General features: G+C 43.9%; 2 protein-coding genes across 3 annotated transcripts; both read left to right on the forward strand.

The window, feature by feature from the left end:
• The first annotated feature begins 492 nt into the window (after nt 1-492).
• nabp1a (nucleic acid binding protein 1a) lies at nt 493-4,563 on the forward strand. 2 transcript variants are annotated; one of them, XM_053439929.1, is made up of 6 exons: nt 493-1,465; nt 1,619-1,757; nt 2,189-2,260; nt 2,562-2,643; nt 2,779-2,848; nt 3,562-4,563. In XM_053439929.1, the coding sequence occupies exons 1-6, from the start codon at nt 1,372-1,374 to the stop codon at nt 3,768-3,770; spliced, it is 666 nt and encodes a 221-aa protein (XP_053295904.1). In that variant the 5' UTR covers nt 493-1,371; the 3' UTR covers nt 3,771-4,563. The 2 variants fall into 2 exon arrangements, with proteins under 2 accessions (XP_053295904.1, XP_053295905.1); XM_053439930.1 differs by having other exon boundaries at nt 2,779-2,830.
• A 1,734-nt stretch (nt 4,564-6,297) lies between these two features.
• Nucleotides 6,298-9,603, forward strand: LOC128455951 (C-X-C chemokine receptor type 2). Its single transcript, XM_053439928.1, has 2 exons — nt 6,298-6,443; nt 7,519-9,603. The coding sequence occupies exons 1-2, from the start codon at nt 6,437-6,439 to the stop codon at nt 8,592-8,594; spliced, it is 1,083 nt and encodes a 360-aa protein (XP_053295903.1). The 5' UTR covers nt 6,298-6,436; the 3' UTR covers nt 8,595-9,603.
• The last annotated feature ends 1,007 nt before the right edge of the window (nt 9,604-10,610 follow it).

The raw sequence follows: 10,610 nt of genomic DNA on the forward strand, positions 1-10,610 counted from the left end.
CGGAAACCGAAACAAGAAATATCACGTTAAAACTACGTAACGTTGCGATCTTTTTTTTTTTAATTAAACGGTTTACTGCGCAAGAGGCTGGATCTTCAACTGCAAAGTAACAATGAGTCCCGAACACATGATCACTAAATCAATTGACGAGTAATAATCATAATAATAATGCGACGCTGCGCATAGTTTCAGCATCGATACGTAAAATCTCACGTTCTCTAAATTCTCGCGTTGTTAAGAAATCCACTCGGTCGAAACCAGTAGAAACCAGCACCTTATTTCGTTTCTCTATCAAAATAAAAGCGCAGCGTTAACTCTGCTCACATGCACATTGTATTAATAGTGATTCAGACAACTGGTAATTGTTGGTTTGTGATTCTATTGTTTAAAAAACAGGTGAATAGAATCTTCTATATGTACCTTCCCCCCTCCATCAGGACAATAATGGAACTGGCCGAGTCACATATATAGGACCGGACGCGCTCACTAACGTAGATTTGGGGGCATTGTTCAATCAGGGGTTTAGCGTGTGTCACTTTCAAATGGTGGTTTTCGAGCTTTACTGTGGTTTATCCATTAATAACCAGTAAGTCTGACCCTAATGGGATCTCGCTGCAGACGCAACACAGCTCGATGCGGACAGGTCGCACCGGCTCGTGTAAACAAAGCATTTAAAGCCACACGGCGCTAGCAGAGCTAACAGCTGCACACAAAGGAAACACGGCGGATTGTGCGTTTTATTATATAATATTAAAAATATATTCCTGGTGAATGATCGCGTGCTGCACGAGCTCCAGGGAGTTCACCAGCTGTGGTGCAACAGATCGGGCTTTGTTGAAACAGGAACATCCTGACTCGCCATTTGTCCGCCTGTCAAAACTCTCTGATCTAACTCGGGTTATTTCTCTGACATAGTCTAACTCGCGGGGTGCTGTTCCAGCTGTTATTAGCACGATATCCCTCCCCCCGTATCGAAGCCGTGCCGTGTGAAGGAAGAAGCGGCCCATTATGACGATAGTCGCGGAAGGGAAGATGCACAGGGAGACTCCTGAAAGAAAAAGTAGGTAGCGAGCTAGCCAGCGGTTAACCCGGGTTAGATAGTTCATCTCTCTTCCGCCTGTCAAGCTTTTAAATCGCCTCTGGCTCGAGTTGAACCCGACTTAAAGAAGCTGGTGGCCCGCGTGTTTATTGACACCTAACACCAGCGTCCCCGGGAGTTTGTGTTAGCATTCGGCTAACGGGGCTCATGAGCTAGCAGCGGGGCTAAAGCTAAGTTAGCAGTGACACAGTGACTGACGACAGCCAGCTCCTCGCTGCCGATCAACTGACAGGACGGACGCCCACGGGGGTTACTCCTCATCCGGACTCACGATGGCGGCGCCTGCGACCGAGGCCGTGTTTCTGCTGAAGGATGTAAAGCCCGGGTCCAAGAATCTGAACATCGTCTTCATCGTTCTGGAAATAGGTGAGGAGTGGTTTCTTGCACACTTAATCAACTGGTTTCACTGGTTTCCCATTTACACGTGATCACACACACTTCAACATGTGTTAGATGGGACCCCAGCAGCTGCAGCTTGTGGCCGGTGTCATGCAACTTGTTCTGGTTCTCTCCATCCAGGACGAGTCACCAAGACGAAAGATGGCCACGAGGTCCGCTCCTGCAAAGTGGCGGACAAGAGCGGGAGCATCGCGATCTCCGTGTGGGACGAGCTGGGCAGCCTCATCCAGGCTGGAGACATCATCAAGCTCACCAGAGGGTACACACTGGTTTCCTGCACTGATTACCTCTCCAGTTCGAGGTCACACCAGTTCCCTCCACCTGTCACTTTAGAGAGTTCACTGTGAACTGCACCATCAAGGCCCTTCATTGACAGATCTACTGGTCGTCTGACAGATTAATATCTTTCTGTCTTTAAACTTGAGACAACAGAACAGAAGTTGGAAACACTCAAAAACCTGTTATAGACGTATCTGTTGGAAAAAGCCTTCAAGTAAACGTGTCTCTCAGTTCCTTACTGGACTCTATTATTCTCTTTAATAAGTTTCTGTTATAACATTTCTATATGCACACAAACTGTGGACGTGTGGCACTTGAGAAGTCGTTATACATCTGAGCCCCTTCGTTTCTAAACTATAGGATTAGTAACTTTGTGATTGCATGAGTTTTAACATTTGATTTCTGTCTCAGCTATGCATCCATATGGAAAGGATGCCTGACTTTATACACTGGAAGAGGAGGAGATCTGCAGAAGATTGGAGAGTGAGTAGCTCTCATACACTTTTACTTATGGTTCAAATTCTGGTTGTCACACGTCTCCTGATCGAGGATTATACAAGACTCTAAATTAAAGTCTGGTTAAAGAGTAGTGTCTCTGGCTTTTAGCCACACTCATCAGCGTCCGACAGAAAAGGAAAACAAGACAAATTATCTGCAAGAGTTCAAATCATCAAGTTTTTTATTGTAATATCTGTTTATTCAAATTATTGAAGCCGTCTACAAACTTAAATACCACACAAAGATCATGATTAATCTTTGGAATGTTGTTGTTCTGTCTCCCCAGGTTCTGTATGGTGTATTCAGAAGTGCCCAACTTCAGTGAACCAAACCCAGACCTGCAGTCCCAAACAAACCAGAACAAGTCTGTGAGTAGAGTATCCACAGAAACCTCTGATGACCTATATTAATACTTTTCATGGTTCTGTGTTTTGTCCTCTGTGCAGTCGGACCCCAGTGCTTAGAAGCTGTAATAAACTAACTCTCTTCCTCCATTGTAACAGGGTAAACCCGACCAGAACCAAAGGGGGAACTCTCCGCCCAATCAGAATTCAGGTACAGCTGCGCCACCAGGTCGGTACGTCTGTCCTTTAACCGCACCAGGAAACAACAGAGTCCTTTGTTCTGAGTGTAGAGTTTAGATTTCAGCTCCGCAAAAGATGTATGTAAAGGTTTCGCAGCTTTTGTGTACATGAGGGATGTCACGATACCAGAAAGATGGTGGTTAATACTGCTGCCAAGAACTTACCATGATTCCCAATTCAATATCGCGTAATAATAATGCGTGTCTCATAAACTCCAGGGCAAACCAAACAAACAAAAACTCAACCCTAAGCACTGCACGGGTCCCAAGAGCCTCTTACCAGGGCCGGTGGTGAGGGAGGACCCGGGGTAATGCGGCACAGTACAAGGACACCGGCCCGGCCCCGACCCGAAGCAGCGGTGGCAACCATCCTGCAGCGGCGGGTCGGTATCATTCAGTCCCTCTGGTATGAGTACCGTGACATTTTGAGAATGTTGGCATCGACCTGATGCGGAAGTATCGGTTGTCGTGACATCCTTAGTGTACATGCTTAAAGCATTTTATTCTGAAGAGGACAGGTGCCACAATAAGCATTTTTATAGCCGATTTATAGCGTTGCCTTAGTATATTGTGTTGCTTATAACACACAAACATTTTTTTTTTTAAGTATTACACAATACCAGAAAACTGAAGCAGCTTAGATACCTTTTTTTAAAGATGCCTCTCCATGTGTAAGTACTCACTCGTGTGTCTGAACCCACAGGTAATGGTGCCATGACACCGTACACCCCCACCAACAGCAACCAACAATCCGGCCCCCCCCGGGACCCCACGTATGGAAATTCTGGGCGACCCAACGGTCGGTCACCGGGCAACGGAGCCCCACCCTCTTCGGTTTCCGGCCCCCCCACAGCCCCAAAGTCCTCAGTCACCATCAGCAACGGCAGGGACCCACGCCGTGCCAAGAGATGAGATTGAGGTGTGGCTGATTCGAGTGGGCCTTTCATGTTGAGGGGGTGGAAAACAATGGATCCCCTTATATCCCCCCCCCCCCCCCCCATTATAACTCTGAACCATCCCGATCACAGCCTAGAATGACTTTCAGACGTAACCAGTTAAAGTGGGGACTATTTGCATTATTGTTCAACAGGCCAACGAAGTCAAATGTGTCGTCTGTCACGTGTCGTGCAAGTTGTTCTCTCAGCAGCAGCACAGTGTGACTGTGATCCACCACTCGATGCACGAGCAGGAACTGTTGAGTTGTGCTGGGCCTTCTCAGTCTGCACCCTCGTCCTCTTAACTCACTGCAAATTGCCAGTTCTGTGCCAGTGCAGCCCCCCCACCCCCCAACACACACACGCTGTCCTATAACCCTTCCTTCTTCGAACGACACACCCTACTTGAACACTCGATGCACTTTCTTCTCTTAATTTATGTCGGCGACAAACTTGGCTGTCATTTAGTTCAGGAAATCCGTTTCTGCTTTTTTTTCATTTTGTGGGAAAAGGCCTTAAAGTTAGTGAGTGAGTTCTCGGACCTAATGAACAAGGGTATTCCCCTCTCTTAGCCAAACTGCATCCCAAGTGACTCTGTGGAAAGGACAGGTGTTAGTTATGAACTTTTAAACTGATTTATTTTATTTTGTTTTCATCCTTAAGACATGTTTTCCTTGTTTGCCATCAGTTGTACTCATCGAGGTGGGACCACGTAAGAAACTGGCAAGATGGTTCACCGAAATAAATTTTACAGTAATTTTGCTGCCACATTTGCTTTTCTGTAGTCTGTTTTGACGATACCACACTTTTATTTATTTAGAATGCCAATGCAAAAATGTCATGTTGGTCATAATACTACAGGTTTTTACGCTGCCTTGTATTGTAATTTGCAGTTTTGCCACAAGTATCAACAACACCACAGACAAACCCCCGACACATGAACCTTCTATAAGGGTTTAATAAGCACTCCAGTTCACTTGCAAAATGTAAAAGTGGCTTCCCATCCAACTTGAAGTGACATAATACTGCAGCACCATCTAGTGGTGGGAGAAATAAACTTCATCTGTTACGGAAGGTGCTCCAAAATGAGTTGGAACCATTTTTCTTTTTTTGACTTCCTTTCTCACAGTCGGATGAAGACTCGTACGCTTTCAGAAACTGAAAGCCTCTGCATTAAGTTTTCCATTTTGAAGCAATGGGTTGCATTCAACAGAACCCTGTTTCCTCACATCCTGTTGCACCAAGCACCTACACATCGTGACCCCAGGGTGGTCATGTTGCCCCATTTCACATTAATGCACTGGCTCCTTCTTCCTCTTCAGTGAACACTCTGTTCTGTGGGCATGAGGGGGAACACATGCATATAAGTCTAACGCAGATTTGAGGGAAGGGTAGAAAAGAAACAAAACTTTCTGTTGTACTCTTATGTGTGAAACAGAATTAGGGCTATGGCTTAATTTGGATTTTTTTTCCATCTCAATCTCTTATGAACCATGTTTGGACATGGTGTTCAGCCCACTCATTCATTTTCTCCCTAATCCCACACGCCTCAGAACCATATGTTCAGAGCATGTCAGTGGGCCTCCGCTGCCCCTCATGATCCAGAACCTGCAGTAACTTGTGACAAGTGGGAATTGAAACACAGGAGAGTTGTGGCAGGAAATGTGATGCTTGTCGCTCATGTGTCAAAACACATGGGTGTCATGAGCCGGGGAACTTCCTCTCGTGGAAGCGTTGGTCAATGAAAAGTGTCAAATCATGTGGTTTTGTGTTGTTTTAGATTCACAACATGTTGACGCAGGCTCAGTTTCTCCCTGTTGACCCCATCAACCCACTACCTGTTCTTTAGAACAAGCAACGGATCTAATATTTCAAAAGTGGAAGAATTTTGTACGTGGTCGTTTTTTCTCTGTGTGAATCTAAAGTTAACTACAACAAGCATCACAGGGAGGTTAACATTTCTTTTATATTCTTCTCTGCATCTCTTGAATATCTGTGGATTATTGATCCACTGTCTATTTTAAAATCCATGAACGATTTGGTTTCTCTTTCGATTCTATGGGGGGGACGAACACAGCTCATCTCATGACACCGATGATTCAGATGATGTTGTGGCTCGAGATTTATTAATAGGGGAAGCACTGTGTTTCAGGAATAACCAAACTGGTGTTGATTGACAACAGTCGGCAGTGATGACAAGGCCGTGATACAAGTAGAAAGTGAATAAAAAACAAATAGACACAGTTAAGATTAAATATGAGTAAGGACAGATGAATAAAGATTAAAATAAAAAGTTGCTTAGTTCAATAAAAATATGAACTAAGCTAAAATAAAGCAATCTGGCTGCAGCCCAATACAAGTGCTGAATATACTGTGTGGCAAATGCAATCGATGTAAACAATTTGAAAATCTTTATCTGACACAAATAACTGTTAAAAGAAGAAAGCATCTGCACAAATTCTTAATATTAAACGTGTGTTTTTTTCTCTTTTTGAAATTTTCAGCACAATCAGAATGAGCCTGTGAGTCGGGCAGCAGATGAGCCCCCGGTCAGAGTGATGGGAGGAGTGTAGAGAAACACAAGTGTTGTTTCCCTGTCTCCTTGTGACACAAGTCGCTTCCTCCAGTAAAGAAGACACAACGATGGCTGGTGAGTGTTTTTCATCCTCACAATAATAACTTGTACTAGTTGATTGCTTGATTTAATACAGTTTTATTATTTGTTAATGCCTCACTGGTTTATATTGCAAGTAACTGGGCAAACGGATTTTTACTGTTCAACATCCTCATTGAAATATTGTGTGAATATTCTTTTTGAAGCATTTTAGTATTGAAAAGAGTAAAAGAGGGTTGTTATAAAACAGTAATGTAAAATCCTTGTTTTTCGAATGTAGAAAACATGATTTGGTTATACATTGTGAAGTGAGTATTTTTTTATTAATGGTTTGTGTAACAGGTTTATGACCACATTATGTACTAGTGATGTGCCCGTTGTAAATGTAGCTGTTCTCTTGTCCTGTGTTAATGCTCCAGAGATACTTCAGAAGTATTCCTGGTCATTACTGAGTCGTCCTCAAACACTTTTACAATAAACTGTCACTTTTTATTGTTCGTGTGCAGAGCTTTTTAAAAAACAGTCTATGGTGCAGAGTGAAGTTAGAAAACTCTGTGTTCATCCTACCTGGTTTATCTACATTGCTGTTTCATGGAGGAATGTTGATCAGCTAGGATTTGAAGCATTACAATAACAGAACTGACGTTGTGCTTTTACATTGAGAAGAACTGGCTAAAGAGGAAGTGATTGTGTGAATGTCATTGCTGTGAATGTAGATCAGCACCTGCAGATTCCTGTGAGTGTCAAATTCATCAAATCATCCGAGGACATAGAAGAAGACAGCAGTGGTCACATTAGCCCCCCCCCCCACTGACTGCTACCGAGCGCTGGTCATTTTTATTAGCGTTGAACACATCAAGTGTCCAAATCCCACCAGACTTGGTTCAACACTTCCCTGGGCCAGTAATAACACACATGCCACTTGTGAAGTCAATAAGATGAAGTGTTCACGAGGTATGCTTTCCACTGACAGAGAAACAGATGGACGTTTTGTGGTATTAGTAGGTAGATGTGATTTGCTGGTCGTTAAAGTGTTTAAATTAAGGTTTATGTAGCAGGGTAACAATCATTTCATATATGTCTAACATTTAATCTTTGTTTTTCTCCTCAGCTCCAAACACATCTTCTTTAGTCTATGACTTTGGCTCAATTTACGATGAACTCAACTTCACCTACAATGACTCCGAGTTCTTCATCGACCATGAGACGCAGCCCTGCAGCCCCTTCTCCCCCTCAGACGCAGTCATGGTTGGAGTCGGTATATTCTACATCCTCGTCTTCCTGCTGGCCATCCCTGGAAACCTGGTGGTGGGGCTGGTGATCGGCCTCAGCAATAAGGCGCTGCCGCCCTCTGACCTCTACCTCCTCCACCTGGCGCTGGCCGACCTCCTGCTCGCCGTCACTCTCCCATTCTGGGCCGTCTCCGTCACGTGGGGCTGGGTGTTCGGAGACGCCATGTGCAAAATCATCACCATCCTCCAGGAGCTGAGCTTCTACTCCAGCATCCTCTTCCTGACGTGCATCAGCATGGACCGCTACATGGTGATAGTGCGCGCCATGGCTGCTCGCAAGGCGAACCGACAGCTGGTCAGCTGGGGAGTCTGTGGTGCTGTGTGGGCTGTGGGAGCGTGTTTGTCTATGCCGGGCCTCTTCAGTACTTCTCTCTCTTCTGGAAACTCCAGTCGGACGGCCTGCACTGAACATTACGAAACCGGCACCGCCGACAAGTGGCGGCTGGCCACCAGGATGCTCCGCCATTCCTTGGGTTTTGTCATCCCCCTGGCCATCATGCTGCCCTGCTATGGAGTCACCATCCGGCGCCTCCTTCACGTCCGCGGGGGCTTCCAGCGGCAGCGGGCCATGAGAATGATCGTGGTCGTGGTGGTCGCCTTTCTGCTCTGCTGGATGCCGTACCACATTGCGGTGATGGCAGACACGTTTTTCAGGACAAAGATAGTTCCCTACCGGTGCCCAGCAAGGATGGCGGTGGATCAGGCCATGTTTGCCACCCAGAGTCTCGGCCTGCTCCACAGCTGCGTCAACCCGCTGCTGTACGCCTTCGTGGGAGAGAAGTTCCGGAAGAGGTTGCTGCAGCTCATGAGGAAGGCTGGCGTCCTGGAGAGAGCATCAGTGTCGAGGGCGAGCCGGTCCTCAATGTCCTCAGAAATCACATCCACCGTCATGTGACAACTTTCAACCATTCAGACCATTTACTGCAGGGATTCACGTTTTGGACAAAAAGGGCCGGTTTTCATTATTAACTGCAATATTATTAAACTCACCAAAGAACCATGAGCGCTTCATGAAATGTATAAATACCTTTTCATACTATGATCCATTCTCTTTTGTTTTTGTTTATCCAGGTTAAGCCACAAATATTTTATTTGTGGTCAACCATTTTAGTCCCATCAGTGAAGCTTTGCACTGAGGAAACTGTGGGAAACTTATTTGTCGAGTCTACATTTCAACATGATGATATCTACGTGTCACAACACAGTAGAGAAGCAGCAGAAGACAGAAGTGGACAGTTCAGAAGTGTGTGTGAACTATCAAGATCCTTTTCTGCGATTCAAATTTACAAACCAATGTGACCATCCTTTGAAAAAGCATTTTAAGATTTTTTTTTTATACTAAGACTTTCTATTCAAAAATCTGAAAGAGGAAAAAGGTATAACATTATTAGAATCAAGTTTTATTGAGCTCGCAGGAGTTCCATTACGTCTGCCTTCTGGATTCTAAATGGCTGATCACTGTCGACCGCCACCACATTTCCTCCTTCACAAAAGTGACAATATCTGTGTGGTTCTTTCTTCAGAATAGACGCTTGCACATTCCTTCCTTACACTTCTGACAATGTGATGCTCATGTGATATGTATTAAGTAATATGTATTTTTGTTCCACATTCTTCTTTTTATCGCAGGCGACAAACAGATCTGATGATATTTACAAATTGCGTGAAAGTACGACTTTATTCTCATAAAAATCTTGTAATGTTACTTTGTTCTCGAAGTGGCCGTGCTACTCCATTGTGATGCTCAAGCTCAGCAGCTCTCTTGTACAGAACTGTATAGCCTCATATACGTTTTTATAGTCAGCTATTGATTTTGATAGGATTGTTTGAGTTTTTTGTATAAGCCGAATACAACAGGTTGTTATTCACATGTGTTTATCAATAAAGTGTCATACAATTATGAACAGGGCTCTCTGTGTGTTATCTTACATTTCTTAGGTCACCCCTGGATCTAGATAGATAGATGGATATATAGATAGATAGATAGATAGATAGATAGATAGATAGATATATGGATAGATAAAGCTAACTTACTTTGTATATATATATTTCAGTTAGAAAAGAAAATTGACATTAAATACCAGTATAGACACTTTGACGTTTAGACTTAATAATTAATAGAGCATAATGTCTATTCTCTGCTAATACTACAGCTACTAATGTGACCACTGCTGACAGGTGTCTGTGTTATTTAGCCTGACCTCTGATATAAATGCGCTTGATATAATAATAGAAATGCAGTCCACATAATGGAGTACAGCTCATCAGCAGCATAACCCACATCCTCCAGAATGATCAGCGTGATTACCACAGAGATTTTAACAACCGCTTTCTAAAGTGCGGACTTTCAAAAAACTCTTCTTTCTGTGTATCAATGTGTACATGTTTGGAAAACGATGATTTTGCACATGCCCCCTGTTGCTTTATATAAATAGTGGCTATATACTAGTTTCTATGCTCGGACTAATTACAAGTTTGCGGCTAAATTTGGCACAACTACATTAACAAGGCTCGGTTGTTCCATTTATAAGTAAAGAAATGATGAGCTACAGTTGTTCTGTTTTTTTTAAGTCACTACCAGAGAAGGAGCCAGAGTGATGATGTAGGGTATATCGCCACCTACTGGCCCGGTGTGGTTGTAGTCATTTTAATGTTCTGATCTGTAGATGTAGAAGTAAACAAAGGGTTGTGTAAGCCGATTTAAAAAAAGTGATGTCGACAAAGCCTTAGTTCTTTGTACCCACACAAGTGGCAACTGGGTGTGTGTAGCAAAATGCTAATACTCAAGTGTGTGTGTGTGTGTGTGTGTGTATTTATATCTTTATGAGGACCATTGTGTGTGGACCTACAGAGTGAGGACACTTTTGAAACCTTGGGACCAGCCAAAATGTCCAAAGAGCTGTTTGAGGGT

Source organism: Pleuronectes platessa, chromosome 14, assembly GCF_947347685.1.
Source record: "Pleuronectes platessa chromosome 14, fPlePla1.1, whole genome shotgun sequence".
Classification (NCBI taxonomy): Eukaryota; Metazoa; Chordata; class Actinopteri; order Pleuronectiformes; family Pleuronectidae; genus Pleuronectes; species Pleuronectes platessa.

Bases quoted from the DNA above. Each gene is read 5' to 3' on its own strand.
- nabp1a (XM_053439929.1), top strand. From the start codon at position 1,372: ATGGCGGCGCCTGCGACCGAGGCCGTGTTTCTGCTGAAGGATGTAAAG. The intron at 1,466-1,618 runs GTGAGGAGTGGT...CTCTCCATCCAG, and splicing joins CTTCATCGTTCTGGAAATAG to GACGAGTCACCAAGACGAAA. The intron at 2,849-3,561 runs GTCGGTACGTCT...CTGAACCCACAG, and splicing joins AGGTACAGCTGCGCCACCAG to GTAATGGTGCCATGACACCG.